The sequence below is a fragment of the Apis mellifera genome, linkage group LG14 (genome assembly GCF_003254395.2).
Source record: "Apis mellifera strain DH4 linkage group LG14, Amel_HAv3.1, whole genome shotgun sequence".
NCBI lineage: Eukaryota > Metazoa > Arthropoda > Insecta > Hymenoptera > Apidae > Apis > Apis mellifera.
The window spans coordinates 4706875-4725340 of NC_037651.1; the positions used below are offsets into that span (position 1 = coordinate 4706875).

Sequence of the window (18466 nt, forward strand, 5' to 3'; positions counted from 1 at the left end):
TCTTTATAATATTTAAAAAAAATAAATCAACTACTTGTATCAAAAAATATATCAAAAAATGCGACTTACCATTCGTAGATAACATCGTGCAATTTACTACCTTTTCGATCCGCCATTGCAGCGATAAAACGTATCGACACTCACAAAGAAAACGCGCGTATTCTAACACACTCGTGAATACAATATACGCACTTTAAACAGTCGCGAATACAATATACGTACTTTAAAACACTCGAGAATGCAATATATGTGCATTAAACAATCGCGAAAACAATGTGTATACTTAAAATACTTAAAAAACACCCGTATAATTTCAAATAATGTATGAAATCTACCGCATAGTTGCAATATATCTACGCCGTACGAAAATCGAAACGTGAATGCAATTATACGTACTTTAAACACTCGCGAATACAATGTGCACACTTTAAATACTTAAAAAACACGTGTACGATTTTAAATAATATATGAAATCGATCGCGTATCGTTGCGACACGACTACGCCGTACGAAAGTCGAAACGAAACTGAGTCCCCCCACCACTCGAGCGTGGCTCGGCGGGCAAAGTCACGCGTTGTGTCGGTAATAACTTTGCGCGAAAAGAAAATATTTATATATTACTATCAAATTTATATAATATTACTAATTTAATTTATTATCGTTTATCTATTAATTTAATATCGTTTAATAATTTAATTAATATTATAAATAATTTATATTTTTACTATTAATATCGATTCAATATAATAATATATAAAATTATTAATTTTATTGATTTTATAAATAATTTATTCTAATAATTTACCAATATTTTATAATAATAATTATATTTTACCTATTTTAATTTTATAAAAATAGAATAATAATTTAAATCAATTCTAAATACTCGAATATTACATTCCACAAACATATAAATATAAATTTTATTATTATTATTAAATTATATTATATAATTATTAATTTTATTATATAATATTAAATTATTATATTATTTTTATTACTAATAATCAAAAATAACATTATATTGAAAATGATTATTTACAATTTCACATTAAATATTCATTTGAACAGCCAATATTCTAATTTTATTATATTATTATATTGTATCGAACCGATACATTAAACCCTCAAAACGATATTAAAATAGTAATTCCCTAGACATGAAAATGCATTAGAATTCTACTCCATATATCTCGCCCGTGTTAAGACCACTTAAAACATACGACTTACTCCCGTCAGACTACATCATACTGCTCAATGACTTACCAAACGACCCACTTAACTACGGAACTAAATCCGATCGAGACGAATGGAAAACGGAGACCATGAGCGAATTAAATCCAACGATTCGAAGCCGGGCTCGTGACACTCGCGCCTTTTACCTTTCATTTATTGCTTTCTAGAAGAGCGAGCAATCACCTTTGAGGCTGGCGAAGCGTAAAGCGTAGCTATGAGCTTCGCTCTCGTGTACATGACATTATACACTGTTCGTGGTAAGTGAATCGAAAGCAATGTTGCGTTTTGCAATTTTCTTTATGTACAATGAGTTTAATATAGATCCACAGTGTGTATTATAGAGGGGACGAAAGCAAACATCGAGATATGGATCTCGAAAGTCGCCTCAAATAATTTAATTCGAGGCAAAAAAAAATTGCTGGTTGGTCATTTTTGCAGTAGCACTTGACATGAAACTTTTTTATCGAGTTTCAGATTATTTTGTTCCATCCTTTCGGTCGAGATACGACAATTTACACGGAGGATGAGTCGAAATAGAAAATAGGACGGTTAAATATCTACGTTCTATAAAAAAGAGAAAAAAAAAAAAGAAAAGAAAGGAAAAAGTTTCTCAGGGAAAAGTTTATAAAAGTATTATCTGAAAAGTTAAGCATTATTATGACGAGAGACAAATTTTTGGGATATTTTTTTAGAAGCTGTAGAAAAATTATTCTTATATGGTGAGAATTATTTGATGAGAAGTAAATTATTAATTATTAATAAGATCAATGAAAATGATTATTTTTAAATGTTTGCTACATTTCAAATAATTTGTTGATACACTTCAAGTTCTATTATATAAAAGGAATTTAATTTTTATTAATAATTTATTTTTGTAGTATTGTGAAAAACAGAATCGTGTAGAATCGTTAGGATAAATATCTATATTTTGTATTCTCTCAATTTCATTTTATTGAATTATTGGAATGCAAAATTTACGATGCAAACGATGGTAAACTGTAGACATAGCAAGTATACCCTGATGTATATATAAATTCAATCGAGAGTTGTTTCATATATTGTTTCAAAGTTAGTAAAATGTAACTTTAAATAAGTATCATTATAAAAGATGAATTTCAGAAATACAAATCAATTTTTTTTTTATGTTAATCAAGTATAATTATTTTATAATCTTGATATAACACGATAATTGCTTTTACTTTTGATTACTGGATTTTTGTTATAATTACATTTTACTTAAGAAAAATGATTCTGTAAATTAAAAATTTTAATAACTTTAAGAGATAATAATATTTAATTTGACCAGAATAATAATGAAAAAGAAATATTTAAATGATAATTTTTAATTATAAGATAAAAAAGATAAGAAAAAAAAGATAATTCTGTTTTAGAAAAAAGAAAATATTTTAATAAATACTAAATATTTATAATGGAAATATTTAAAAAGAATGAAAATAAAAAACAAGAGAAGAAAAATAGAAAAAATTTTCTGATTTTAAACGATAACAAATTTTGAATTGCAAATTTTAATTAATGTTTTACAATATAATATGCAACAGGGAATTCGATATTTGATAAATAATCCATATTTATCATATATGTAAGAAATATTATACTCGTTTAATTATATTTCCATTCTTTATTTAAAAATCCTATTGTTATTTGAGATGAAAAGAGATTTGGTTAGATTTTGTAAAATGTGATACGAGTATTTTGAGAGTGAATTTTAATGAATAGTATATACTGTACCATCAGATTTTAACTGAAGTAACTCAATATGAACAGGAATAATGCATAGCTGACTTTATTAAATGTTGAATAATTATGTTTTCTAGTATGTTAGTAGTATTTCAATAAATATTTCGTTATCCTATAAATTTATATTAAATTTACTGTATAATGATTAATCTTTCTAGAAAATATATTCTCATAAATAATTCATTAATGAAAAATATGATCCATGAAATTTAATTTTGAAAACTTACTTTTTCTTTTTCTCCAGTATTATATTTACCAATTTTTCATGATAACTATCTTTTTTATTTATAGAATTCAATTTGAATCTCCGTGTAGAAAATAGGATAAAAATGAATATTACATCTTTCATCTTGATTTCTTTTCTTTTTTTATTCTTTTTACATACCATTTATCTAATATTTTTTTCTAATTAACAACAGCTCCTCCCTAAAATATTGTTATTAAAAATATATTTATATATATATCAATTTCTCTGTAACAATATTTCTTAATTTTTAATTAAATCGATTCTTATTGTATCATAAAATAATTCATTCTTATATACATTTGTTATACGCAGTTTAATCCCTTATCTTACAATCTTTAAAATTACATTCCTAAGTGTGACTTGTAAAATTTAAATAAAAAAATTTTCAACAATAATAATAATAAATTATAAAATAATATTAATATATTATATTTCAACATATATTATATGATATAATATAATTAATAATAATATAATAAAAATATTATTATTATGTTACAATATTACAATTTTTCAAGTCACAAATTATACCATAGTACAAAAGGACGCAAAAAATATATATATATATAATATTATACATTTATAACGAGCGATCTAGAATTTTTAGGTACGAACGTGTTATAATAGCAAAAATTTGCTGCTTTTTATAGTTTCAAAAAGAAAAAAAAAAAAAAAGAAAAAAAATCATAAGTCAAGGGGTTAAAGTAAAATATTGGAAGTTTGTCACCATTCTCCATGAGAAACGACCAAGAAACTGATATGCTAATTTTCTAGAATATAACCTACTTATCATAACAATATTAAATTAAAATACTGATGAAGTTGCACACGCAATTATTATACCTTTTTGCATCCATGTCTTGTACACTCGTTTGTGTTCGATTAAAAAAATATTGATTGACACTCATAATTCTTCCAAATTTATATCTCAATGCATAATTTTGATTATTATGAAAAATAATATTCATATGATAATATTTTATATGAAAATTCACTTGATGATTTAAAATAAAAAAGAATCATAATTATTTTAATAAATTAGTAACAATTTGTTAAACTTTATAATGCATTCAAGTTTTAAGAAAACTGAAAATAAATAATATATTTAATAGTTATTATTAATTATTTTTTTTTCCTTTTGTATATCAATATAAGTAACTGATAAAAATGTTTGATTGAAATTTCTTTTTCTTATATTTGCTTCAAGATAAAAGCATATCTATTTTTAATTATTCGCATTTCTAATTATTCATTTAGAATTATTTCGATAAATTTTGCTGAAAATATACATAGACTTGCATCGAACAAACGGTGGGTTTTATAAAACGCGCTGCCCTGTATTTCCGTGTGGACTAGAATCGTTGGAAAATACACGTTGCATTATCACCAATGAAACCTGAAACAAAATTTAATCTAAATTTGACACATTATGCACGCACAATTAAATAATTTCCAGATATTCATCATAAATTGATACCTAACGATTTAAGAAAAAAGATATGATTGATGATTAAAAACAATGAAACTACATTAAAATTAAAATAAAAATTATAAACTTTGAATTCTATATAAATATAAATATCTTAATGATTCCAAATTTAACTTTTTAATCCCCCTTCAACATTTGTTAACATTTTATAATTGCATATATTCCCTTTGTCACATTTTAAAAATTAAAATATTTGAAAAGTAAAAATTATAGAATTTTCATTAATAACATTCTTCTTATATTCACACTTATATACCTTCAATAAAAAAATATGATTCAAATGATCAGAAATTATTTATCTATCTAAACATTTCCATTTGTCACAATAAATCACATCTCCCCTCCATCACAATTTGAAAATTAAAATATTTAACAAATGTATGTAATTTAAAAATTTCTTCTCCAATATCTGAACTATATATTCACTGCAAAAAAAGCATGGTAAGCATCAAAGATACATTTTCCAAATAATACTTCCATCCGTCACGATAAATTAAATCTCCCCTCACCAGGTGAATCCACAGATTGATCATCTCACCTGTTATTGTTCAACCTCGGTTAAGTCGTCCTCGTATCCAACCTCCCTCACCTTGATGCTCGAGAAGGTGTTGAGGAACTCTAAGACCACCCCGTTAGTCCATCCGAACCCTGTCTGCACGTTGTATTCCCCTCCGCCACCGCCTTGGCCGGGCACGATCGAATCGTACTGCAATTAAAACGCTAATTACACCAAGTAATCACGCGTTCTTGTTTCTCAAAGGATGGCAGCACATCCCCTTCGTCCGGTAATTAAGTCATGCAGCTCTTCCTTGTTAACTTTCGACTGAGAGCTGTCTTAAACTTTCGACAAATTTTAAGTTCTTAAGAACGAAAGTGGACGAGTTTTAGAGTGAATTTTGAATTCTCTGCATTTCAATCACTGAGATCGTAGAGATTTGGATAAGGGAATAATCAAACGTATTGTGTATCATTTGGTTGCTCAGTGAGAGAAATTATTCTATTTTTTTTTAAATTTTAATCCTTCAAGTAGAATGGTAAATTTGCATTAACTTTCTTTCTTTTTTGATTTTATTCGTTTAATTAAATAAAGTAAAAATTTTGCAGATATGATGCAGATATGAGATGAGTATGTCGAGAAATTTTGAAGTATTTTTTTTATTTTATAAATTTTAAGTGTGAAAAATCGAAAATATCTTGTAGAAAAAGAAATACAAGAATGTATAAAAAAGAGTGGTGATAGGAAAAAGAATAAATTTTCGACATCAATTATTAAGAATGAGAAACGATAATTTTGAATTATATTGAAATAAAGAAATAAGAAAAATTCAAGTGATTGAAATGTATTCAAAGATACATAGTAAAATTCTTATATAAATAATATCACGAGATATTAAAGTTAAAAAGGACTTACCATCGTTAATTTTCCACATTGAATAATTTCTCTTGATTTTATATTTAATATTCAACACATACTTAATGACATTTATGAAATATCAATCGAACAAGCAGTAAACCAAATTCATTAATTTAGTTAAAATTTAAAAATTTGACAAGTTCTGACAAGATTTGGGAAACAAAAAGTATCTCTCGATTTACGAATGATATTAATTTATGCTCGTTACACGGCGAATATTTAACAAAACTGGAAGCAAAGAAACGAGATGAAAATTAATAAATCACGTTTTGGAAGGAAGAAAGAGGATTTTGGAATAAAGCTTTGAAACAAACGATGAACAGAAATTTCGTTTCACTTGTTCATTCGAAGGTTGTTAAAATATATTATTTAAAAATATGTCAACTCGACGGTATTTGCATTTTCTCCACCTTTATCCCGCTGTTTTAAGAGTAAATGAATGCATTTAATTAAAGAGTAGAGTCGTTTTCAGAAGCAGGGCCAAGTTAAATTAAGATGCAAATCTACTTTCTCAAGAATTTTATGAGAAACACTTGATTATAATCGTTGAATGAATATGATAATTGTTTAAGAGCATGTTAATTATTTCTTGTCTCATTAAGTTAAATTAGTTTCTAAGTAAACCCTCTTGTCTCTTCAAGAAAATTTCAAAATCCTTAGGTTAACAACGTTTAACAAACTTTCTTAATTTGATTTTCAATTCATTCAATTTTAGGCTTGTTTCGAAGACATCTCATTTCTCTTTTAGATGCCAATATTTTCTTTGATTAAATTTCTTTAAATTTCTAAAAATTTCTAAAAATTAATTTACACTTGCTCCAAAGAAATCTGCGTTAGAAATTTTACGTTATATTTTTTAAACATCTTTTGACAAATTATTCGTTCTTATCTCTTACTTTCCCTCAATCAATTTTCCCTTCGATCAAAATTGGTAAAATTAATGGTATCTTATTGTTTAATTAGATTGACGACCATTTATCCCTATATATTCCTTAAATTTAATTAAGAATTATCGTCATTGGTAGCACAGATGCAATTACGGAATAGCCTCTTAAATCTTCTTTACCGTTCGTTATGTATCTATAAGGAAGACCACATGAACGCGATTTCGACTCGAGGGAAAACTTTCTAATTGAACACAGTATCTAAGTTACTGCATATTATCATGCTGTACGAAATTATTTTATCGAAATATTTCGTTTCAATTAGAAAATTTTTCAATCCTATAATATTGATAATACTTTCAAACTATTATCTCTTTTCTTAGAAATCTTAATTTAAATTAATCAATCCTTTGGCAATTTAAATTTTCGAATTTAATAAAAATAATAATATTTCACATTTACAAAATATCTCGCATTATAATAATCTGTTTTATTTTTTCAACTTAATAAAACTCTCTATAAACATGTAAAATAATGATTATTTTTAATCACTTTCGTTAAAATTTAGACAAGACTTATGATTTCTCTAAAAAAAAAAAAAAAAAAGAAACTATTTCACAAATTATAAAAATTTAATCACAAGCAAACAGAGAGTTGATATCTCACAATATCAACTCTTTCTTGAAAAATTCAATATTTCCACGTTAAATTCTAATTTCCTATAATAACACATATTTAACATATAAATATATATTATATATTTTCCATAATAATCACATTACACAGAATATTCCGCGAATTATTGGCAAAACTATGCGGTATATCGGTAAAATTTCACGCGGCAATAATTCAATACTCTGAACCATTTGATCGAACGATAGTTATATCGATTGGCAGAAACCTCGATAAACGAAATATTCCACCATTTCTATTCTACCAACGACAAAGGATATATCGATCTTTTTTTTCTTTTTTTTTTTAACGATTGCGACGAATGTTTTTTTAATTATCGTTGATTTCAATCGACACGTTTTTCATTGTACACCGTTTATACATCTCAATTTCTCTCCCTCTAATAGTTATTTTCCTTCCTTCAATTTCTGTTTCATTCACTGTTTAACTATTTACAGATATGTTAACATATCTGTAAGGCAGATAAATTTTCTTTTTAAAATTATCATTCGTTATGAATCTTGATAATTTAATTTTGTTAATTTTTGAATGGAAATTCGAAAGGAATATATTCCATATCGGATGGTTTATACGCGGAGAATTATCTACGGAATGCTGGAACGAGGTTCGGAATCAATATTGAATTCCTTTCAGCTCGATATTAATCTTTGGATCTGTTTACACCTATGTCCTTTAATAGGTATTATTAGAATAAATAAAATGGATATTGGAAAAATTAAAGTAGGTGGAGATCTGAATTTTAATTTATTGAAAAATCATCAACAAACTTTACGTGTTCGTAAAGTTTGTGAATAATGAAAACGTATTATTTAAAAAGTTAAGAATTGAAAGTAACAGAAAATGATGTGAAGATAATCTAAAATTAATCGTTTACACTCAAAAATATTTAATAATACTTGTACAGAAGTATACGAAATAAATATATTTCTAAAAAATTGATCATTAAACTGACCGAGAAAAAGAAATATTTTTTGCCAATCACGATAAAATTAACAATAAAAAAGGGAAAAACGAAATATTTTTCAGAAATTTCATCAAAAACTGGCAAATTAAAAGCGAGAGAAATATCCTTATAAAAAGAATGAAAGGGATACGAAAAATTGATACGAATGTTATTTACAAACATCCACCGCTATATTTCTTCATACCACCAACAGCGACAATTTTCAATTTGTCCTGAGCATGGAACATTTCAATCAATAAATTTACCCTTTGAGAGAAATTTCTGAAATATACCCTTCCCTGAGCTTAACTTGTCTTGTCCAAGACGGGAGAGAGAGAGAGAAAAAAAAAGGGAGAGAGAAAGAGAAGAAAAAAAAAAGGGAAAATGCGTGGCAAAAAAAAAAAAAACGTAAGGATATTTTTCACCAGTAAGCTGCCCGTTGCGAACAAGTTTCATAAATTTTCCTCCGCGTCACGGTATCGTGGTCGAAATGAGGTATGAGAGGAAGGTTCATGGTTCTCTGTGATGTTTTCTTCGTCGAGCATCTTTCTCGTGAAACATAAAAATGAACGACGAAGAGGAAAAAAAAGAGAGAGAAGAAAAAAAAGAAGAGAGAGAGGCAGAAAAAAAAGGAGGAGGGAAAGGATCGAATGGTTCTGACTATGTGAAAATTCATAGACGGTTGAAAAATGATGAGCAGTGATTCATTCTATCCGTGTATTCGAACCCTCTGCGTTTCCTTTGATGAGAAGGGAATATTTTAACGTGAATTTATCCCTTTGTTCGGCAACATCTGTTGCCTTTTTCGGGGATGGACGTGTGAAGACTCGTTTAAGAAATATAGTTGTAATGATATTTGATTATGTTTGAAGTATTCTGATGATTTTAATTTAATAAGGGAAAATAGATAAATTCATTGGCATTTTATTGATGAAGATGTATAGTATTTGTGTGTGCAGGATTTTGAAATTCTAAAATAAATTCTTAGCAAAATTACTTTGCATATTAGCTATTATAGATTTTTTTATTTTTGCAATTAATATTAATTATGATTAATGAAACAGCAAATCAATTCATTTTGGAATAATTGAAACTTTTAGATCACTTTCAATATAATAAAATTTTATGCCCTGCAATTTAAGGGATGAAAAGACTATTTAAGCTAGGTGTGAAATTTTTATCTTTGATACAAAAGATATTGGATTATTTTATTTTCATATCTTTATTCCAGACATTGTATAAAAGAAAGTTTCGATTAAATTACTTTTAACAGGAGTATCTTTTTTAATATTCCGACCTTTTAAGAAACTTTCGCCTTATTGTTTCAAGTACTATTATCTTTTTCTTCCTTCTAACTTTTAAGAGACCAAGATTTGAAATTGAGACAAAATGATTCCAGAGTTAATAAAATTGATGAAATTGATATTCTGATAAAAGGAGAAAAAAAAAGAAAGAAAGATTTGTAAGAATGTTAATTTTCTTTTCTCTCTTGATTGCCAAGCTATTTAAATAGCTTTAATAATATTTTTTTTTTTTTCAAAAAGTATATCAATTTCCATTGGAAATTTAACAATATAAAATATAAAATATTACCTTTTTAACTTATTTAACTTCTCTTTGTTTCTCTCTGTTTCTCTTGATCAATCATTTATCATATTTTAGATTATATAGATCATTATAATGATAGCTTTTAAAATCTTTCTTTAAAATAATTTTTAATTATCTTTATCATTTTTCGATAAACGTTTTCAGCTTACCTTCTCAAACATTTGCCCGGTTTCCTTATAACCAGCGTAATTAGCAGCAAGCCATCTAAACGCCAGTTCATGGGCGAAATCCATTGCTTCCCTAACCCCAGTCCAGTGGAGGCCCATTACGATAAACGATTGTAACGGTGGCCACGCGTTTGGAAAATCCCATTGTTCCCCCGTATGATTTAGCGACGTGGGTGTACCTCCTGCGGGGAAGAAATGAAAACGAATTCGATTAAACGAATTTCCTTTTATCTTCATTACAACTCATTTTCTTACTTATATGTAATTGGATGTAATTACTTTAATTAAATAGACCCTTCTCACTATAATCTCAAATACGAATTTCTAATGATGGGATTAAAAAGAAAAAAAAAAATAGATTTTTAAAATAGATAAATAAATATTTTTATTCCCTTTTTCCCAAGTAAAAATCTCCTTATTTGGAAATAATATTTAAATAAAGAAATAATATCTCAAATAAATCTTTTGGACTCACTGGATTTAACTTATTTATTTTATAAATTCTACTTAAAAAAGAAATCTAGAAAACTAAATATATTGTTCTGTTTTCTCCACACGATAAAAATGTATCCAAACTTATATCATATTAAAACTTCTCTCATTTTAAATCTACGAAATTGCAAAAAAAAAAAAAAAAGAAAAAAGAAAGTAAATAAAGTTGAAATTGTTTTAAGTTTCACAGAATCTTCAATCTTAAATCTCTTAAAATTAAAATTGAACTTTGACCGACCAATGCTGCAGAACTAGTTACGCGATTCCAATAAAACTTTATCACGAGAAAGTAGATATTATCTGCTTTAAAATCGTTTTTGTTTCAACCCGATACGACTCACGGTTCCTGAGATAAAGTCGTTTAAACCGAATACCACAATTTTGTGTGTTTCGTTGTTTCCGTCTCGCTCGCATCCTCGGATCTCTCGCTTCCGCATACGCGACACTGACCTATCACACTCGCGCCACTTGTGACTAGCGATGGAACTAAACAAATCGTAAATAGATTCGAAAATTTAACAAACAAAATTCGAATCTTTCACATCTCTTAGAGAAATAAAAACGATACTTTCAAGTAAATCCTGAATCTAAACGTGACGTAATCGAATCCTTCTACGAGTATTTTCAAAATTGAAAAAAGTATTTCAAAGTAGAATCGAATATTCGATGAGTATGTTTCTAGAGATTTTCCATTTTATTTTAATTTTCTTTATCTATCTCTGAAATTCGTAATTCTCGTACAATTTAAGAAATAATTACACCGTGTCTCATAAAATAGTTTTAATTAAAATTATCTTTCAGAAATGATTCTTTTGCATTGAATTTAATTTTGGATTCACGAGTACACGCTCAACTTGATCCCATCGCTACCTGGATGATCAGTGACAGACGAGTCACCATCTTTTTTCACCACCACCACACAAACCTACATATGTACACTCTTTCAAGGAAAAAATGTGGGTCACGCCGGTATTCCGCGAATTAGGCTACCATTCAGTGTGCTCTTTAAATGGCCAACGCTTTAAAGCTTTAAACCTTTGTATCTTGGTAACCAATTGAGATATGGACGTGAAACAAAAAACGATTTTAAGCTTTTAGTTTTTTTTTTTTTTTTTTTTTGCTAGCTTTTGAAACGATTTTTGAGTAAAATTTTCTAATCTCCTTCGAATGTGTTTCGAGAATAAGAGTTTCGAGATTGGTATCGGGTATGTTGGATAATGAATGCGTAATAGATTAACCGCGTGGAATACTTAATCATGGTGGCTTAGTTGTTTACGTGATATATGATGAGAGAGGTAAACGACAAATGAATTATTGATTTGATATGGTATGATATGGAGTACAATGTGAGAGAGGGGGAGAAAGAGAGGGAGTGGGAGAAGGAAAGGGAGAAGAGAAAGGGAGGAAGAGATGGAGAGAGATAGAATTTTGTAATTTATCACATGCATGTTCTTTGTCCAATATCATTATTAATTTTATATCATATCACTTTTATGAATTTTTAAAAAATGTGTTATTAATAAATATTCTAATATTCTATTATATTTATTATATTATCAAGGAACAATATAATTTTTGTTCGAAAAGGAAGATAAAAAATAATTGATTGAAAAAATAAATATCAATTAATATTGAATACTTGTTGTATTCTATGAATGATAAAAATGTCCCCTTTTCTCGTAACCAAAGGTATAAAAAGATGTAAAATTTATCTCTTATCATTCCAATTCCATTCGATTTCACCCTTATAGAAATGACTTTTGACCATCCACTTTTCAAAAGCAACTTCAAAAGCATATTTTGAATGTGAGAAAGCAGAAGAAATTTATTATTTTTCACGTATATAAAATTAAAATAAGAGTTTGAAATTTGAAGTTAAAAAAAAAAAAAGAAAGAATTATTGCTGTTACAAAAACTTACCAAAGAAGTTGTCGATATTCTGCGATTTTAGATATCTCAGAGTAGCTGCGCCATAATATTCACGTTGACCACGATTATAACTTTTGGTGTAAAGTGGAGCAAGATTCGAAGGGTAGAACATATGCCTAGGCCTCTGGTTCTTCAGATCGTAATCCAGCCATATTCCATCAGCTTCGTTCCACAGAATATTGTCTATGGCCGTTTGAAGTTGTGATGCTATCTTCTGATAATACTGAGATTTCTAGAAAAATTAGAAATTATATTTACAGCAATTGCTTCAATATCAAAAATATATTTTGTTTTGTAATATTAATCAAGAATTTAATATGAGAATTTATAATATTAAAATGGTAAAGAAATTTACTTATTAAATAATAATTACTCTTATTTAATATTTCTCTTTTATAATTTTTCACATATCCTCTTTTTTATTCCAACATTTTAATTTATCTGCATATATCTCAAAAGCTAATATATAACCCATCAAATAAAAATATAATATATATATAAAAATACATCCAAAATATTGAATACAAATACATGAATCAAGATACATGATAAATCACGTTACTCGTCCCCAAATGTGCAAGGCGATTAAACTTTCACATTAATCAATCAACAAAGAATCAGTTTCAGCTCTACGAAACAAATTTATCTTAAATGAATAATCGACATCCATTAATCAATCTTTAAATTCTACTGAATATATACGCCGAAAGCCATTGTGTAGCACAGTTTATCGGATGAATTTTAAAGCGGTATGTTTGTCAACGAATGTTTCGCAGCTTACCGCATTGTTCCCGAGCAGAGTGTGAAATTCGCCGAGGAGCCGGGCATTTTGTTGCAGAATCGCATTAAGGTCGACAGGTATTATGTATTGCGTGGAGATATTGTATAAACTGAGCGTACTGCTATTGTTGTTTCGTATGAACCACCTGTTGGAAAAATCCCAGCCACTTTCGGCGCCCGCCTTTATATTATTGTAAAAGAAATCCCGTGATTTTTCGGGAATCCGCTGCGCCATCAGATAATCCTCTCTGATATTAAAAAGAGAAAAAAGCGTATTACGTACGTATGTATTAGTTGGTACAAGATTGATGTTGGAGGAGAGTATTGGAATATTTATATTTGTATAGAAAAAGATAGGGAAGGATTGAAGAAATAGAATGATTGTAGAATTAAGGAATCATTGGAAATTCTAAAATTCCAAAATTTAAAGATTCAAAAATTGTAATTGTAAAGTTCAGAGATTCTAATAAAGAAATATTAGAATTTTGAGGATTTCAAAGATCTCAGAATTGTAAGATCAAAAAATTGTAATTGTATCCTAAGATTGGGAAATTCATAAAGTATTTTGAAATTTAGCTTAAGAAATTTTGAAATTCTAAAATAAAGAGATCCAAAAGTTAAGAAAAAAGGGAGAAATAATTGAAATTTTAATTGAAGGGTTGAAAATTCTTTAAATTCTAAAGCTGAGAAATATAAAATTTAGAAGAATTTCAAAGATCTTTGGATCCTGAGAGTTCAAAATTCCTAGAATCCTTAGAATGTCTAACTTTGGTATCTATAAAGATTCTAAACTTGTTAAATATTCATATTAAAATTAACTATAAAGCTATCATGTATATTCATTAATACATATCTAAAAGACAAACTAAACTCATCAAAGTTGATTAAGTAAGGAGAACAGTTTGAAATTTCCTCCCTTCATGAAATCAATGCTAATCTGAACGAGATTACCGTTTCCACGTATACACGTAACACAAACAAATTTGACAAATTTTAAATGAATTCGAAATTTATAGGGGGAAGCCTGAATTTAATGACAGTTCGTGGGATCCATTAACATTTGCATTCGATTACACTTCAAGGAGGTGTAGGCTGTGTAGAGAACATTTGAATATTATCATTGCAGCAAAACATAAATTTGTCGTTACAAATTGTTCGCTTGCCATGAGCGTACGTGCCTTGGAATATAATCTAGTTTATTGTGCAAATTCAAAAGTCAATTTATTATTATACTTCATTAAACATAAAAAGGAATATAAACAAATATAATATATTGATTTACAGAATATAATTTGTCATTCTTATGCAATTTTATAAATCAATTCCTTTTTATATTTAGAATAAACTAAGATTAATTGAACATTGGAAAAGTTGCAAATTATTTGAATATTATAGAAAGAAATTGAAATTCAAAAAACATTAGAAAACAGAAAATAGTTTAATATAATGTTAAAGGGTTAAAAAAATGTTAAATTAAATTTCTTCACTTTTGTTAATAAAAATTGAAATTCTTACAAACATTTATAATCTACTGTATCAAGTTTATTCGTTATTACCTGTAACTTTCTGGTCGAGGACTGGTACTATTAACCACGTAATGCGCCATTTTATATATTTTTCCATCCTTCTCAACGTCGATCATCTTCTCTCGCTGCCAGAAAGAAAATTCAGTTTCCAGAGTGGATATAATCGAACGTAAATAATCGTAATCCCCAGTGAAGTCCAAATATCTTGAGACCTGTTAAACAGAAAATATTATTATTAGTAGAACATAACAACCTATTATATTAGTTTCTCGTGCAGAGATATACAATTCTCAATGGATATTCACAAGTATGAAACAACAGTGATAGAAAAATGACAAATGACATTATTTCACGTACACTGTTTTCTTCTGTTTCATTGTATAAATAACAATACTTTTATTTATTCGTTCAAGGATTAATGGAATTAATTAATAAAGATAAATAGGTCAAAGCTTGATTAAAAGGATTCAGTGGAATAATGGTAAGTGCATTTTTCCATTAAAAAAATATAAGAGCAGATAGATGCATAACTATAACGAGAATGTATTACTTTCACTAATCCATTATCATTAAACTACATTTCTAGAGTTATTTATTTATTCATTTATTTTAATTTGAATCAATAAATATCCAGATATTTTCTCACAGAAAATTTAATGATGCAAAATGTGCAAACGTGATACAAAATATATCTCGATATCAAAATTTTCACAAAATCCTCCCATCTGTTCTCGAATATATAGAAAATTTATTCGATCATGAATTTTTGTTTCTCATCAATTCTCTGATTTCAGATAAACCTCACCATCTCTAATATTCGATCGAAATATTTGATATTTACAAACAATATTCATATATGTATCCAACAAACTTCCCTGAAATTCTCTTGTTCAAAACTTGTGCTATCTTCTGAAATAAACAAGCGCAGCAGCAATCCGACCATCCTTACCGAAAACACATTAGAGAGAGGGTTGGGGAGATATGGGGAGGGTAAGCGCACTCTCCTATCGGACTTTTCAAGTGCTGTATTACGGAACAAAAGTTTCGAAATGCGCATCGTGAACGGATATATCCTTTGCCTCCCGATTTACATTTATGAAACAATATTTTCCATCTTAAAAAGAAAGACCATCACTCGAACTTATTGATTTTCCATTAAGTGAAAGAGAATACATATTTTACGATAATCGATAAGTATATGGTATACAGATTAATTTTCAATTGGTGAAGAATAATAAAATATTTGCTAGCAAAATAAATATACATGATGGTATAAGTCACGTGGAAATTATTTTAAACAATTTATACTTTTTTAGAAATGAATATTTAAGAAAAGTTTGAAAATATTTAAAAACATTTAAGAATATATATTTCTATATTTTTCATTATTGGATTTAATTTGTGAACAACAATGTGAAATTATAACACAGTTTTAGTTTTTTATTTGGATTTATGATTCTTAGGTTTATAATTTTATTTATTTTATTGGGGAAACATGAGAGAAGAATACATGGGAATTTGTGTGGAAAATTTCGGAAGAATATTTAAATCTCGATTGATTCGAAGAGAAGAAAATCAAAGTATAAAGAAAGTTGAAGAAGAATGGATTTTTTGAAATATTATTTGAAGAATGGCTCGAGATTGCTCTTTGCTTTGTCAAGGAACTGGCTAAAAGTACTATGAGAATCTTTCCACCAACGTTCTTTACATGCTGGTGGAAATATATTTCTTTCTCGTGAGTTGCAAAGAGTTTGCACGGCTACGATTTTCGTATTTTTCCTTGGTTTTCCAGATTTATTCGAGCCAGCGCACCGGCAGCGATTCTAAATCCCTTGACTTATACACTTCAACTTACCAATCTTATTTCCTTTTTCCTTCTCCTTCATTTTTGATGAAAAATTTTTCGCCCATTTAACGGGAAAATCTATTCAACTTATTCATTTCTTCATCAATACAAATCAATTCTCTCTGCTAAATCCTATTCCAGTATGAATCTTTTCTTAAATTCGTAAAGGTAACTTTTTATTTTGACCAAAATTCAGAAAGTATTTAAAAAATCAGAACACTTTATTCTGAGAATCTTTTCTTTTTGGGAAAATTATTCAACATTCCATACTTTCATAAATCCTTTTTCCTTTATCCTTGCTACTCATCTCTTGCAATCACTGTTAAAATGAAAAATTTTACTTCCCTCAAATTATTCCAATCTAATTAAAAGCACCTCCATTAAAATAATTCAACTCATAATTCAAGCATTCAAATCATCTCAAGAATCCCATAAATTTCATTTTCAATTTCTCTCCTATATCCGCAAAGAGTTTAATTACACCAAAATCTTGAGTGAACATCACCTCTTCTAACAAAAAAAAAAAAAAGAAGAAGAAGAAGAAAAAGAAGAGAAGAAAAAATAAAAGAGAAAGGATCCCATTATGAAAAAAATTGTTTCAGCTTTTCGTCGAACTTTCTCGCCAAAATCAACCGCGTTTCAACCACGTCCACGACAGTTCATATCGATTTCGGTCTTAAATTGCGAACTATTTTCCGACTATTGAATTTCCCCCAACTCCAATTGCGTGGAAATCTTTTCAGCGCCGGGCCCATCGCCTTTCCCCCGAGAAAGGAAAATGCGAAAACTTTTGTTGACTCGTTGAAAGCTCGAGGAGAAGTTAAAATTCCTTGCTCCACCGCCCCATTGTCTTTACCAAAGGAGGAGAATTCGAATTGGATATCGTGGAAATTTAGGTGGACAAGCAATTATCCAGCTGTCGAGTCGACTTGGAACTCGATGGAATGTATATATCGATGGGGAATGGGGAGATGGGGAGATGGGGCAATATAATTGTAATTGCTATTAACACGATTATTATTGAAGAGATTCGAATTGGATAGTGAAAATCTATCTAGCGATTCTTATTTATTGATGATTAATAAAATTTAGAAATTAACGTGACATTTAATTTGTATGGTTGTTCGATTAATGGAATTATATACAAGAGATTATTATGAATTGTGTATAATGTAATATATAATTATTTGGTGAAAGATTGAAATGGAATTATTTGTACAGTAATCTTCTTCAGAGAATGGTTGGTAATTACAGTTTCATAAGTAAAAGTAATGGAAGATTTTCAGAGAGAGTTGTAAACAAATTTTCCAGAAGAATGAACCCTATGGATAACTTGAACGTTTTCAATTAAATTTTATGTGTTTCCTTTCCGTCTAAGTAATTACGTGAGAAATTTCCTTGGATTAATTATTCCTCTTCTTTTTATGTTTCTTTACAATGAATAAAATGAACAAT

General features: G+C 28.0%; 2 protein-coding genes across 4 annotated transcripts in view; both read right to left on the reverse strand.

Annotated features, from left to right (window-relative positions):
• The window catches only part of LOC107965489, a 29078-nt gene extending 28544 nt beyond the window's left edge, over positions 1-534 (reverse strand). The window contains exon 1 of one of the 2 annotated variants that reach the window (XR_003306087.1): positions 70-534. The gene's annotated coding sequence lies outside the window, so the exon portion shown is untranslated. The remainder of the gene's footprint in view (positions 1-69) is intronic. The other variant, XR_003306086.1, reaches the window with a different exon arrangement.
• Positions 535-3343: 2809 nt separating this feature from the next.
• LOC410484 (trehalase) overlaps positions 3344-18466 on the reverse strand; it is a 69695-nt gene continuing 54572 nt past the window's right edge. For both annotated transcript variants that reach the window (XM_006560197.3, XM_393963.6), the window contains exons 5-10: positions 15196-15377; positions 13641-13887; positions 12851-13091; positions 10421-10620; positions 5268-5435; positions 3344-4636 (exon numbers count right to left, since the gene is read on the reverse strand). In XM_006560197.3, coding sequence (XP_006560260.1) covers positions 5271-5435; positions 10421-10620; positions 12851-13091; positions 13641-13887; positions 15196-15377 — 1035 coding nt within the window. In that variant the 3' untranslated portion in view covers positions 3344-4636; positions 5268-5270. The remainder of the gene's footprint in view (positions 4637-5267; positions 5436-10420; positions 10621-12850; positions 13092-13640; positions 13888-15195; positions 15378-18466) is intronic.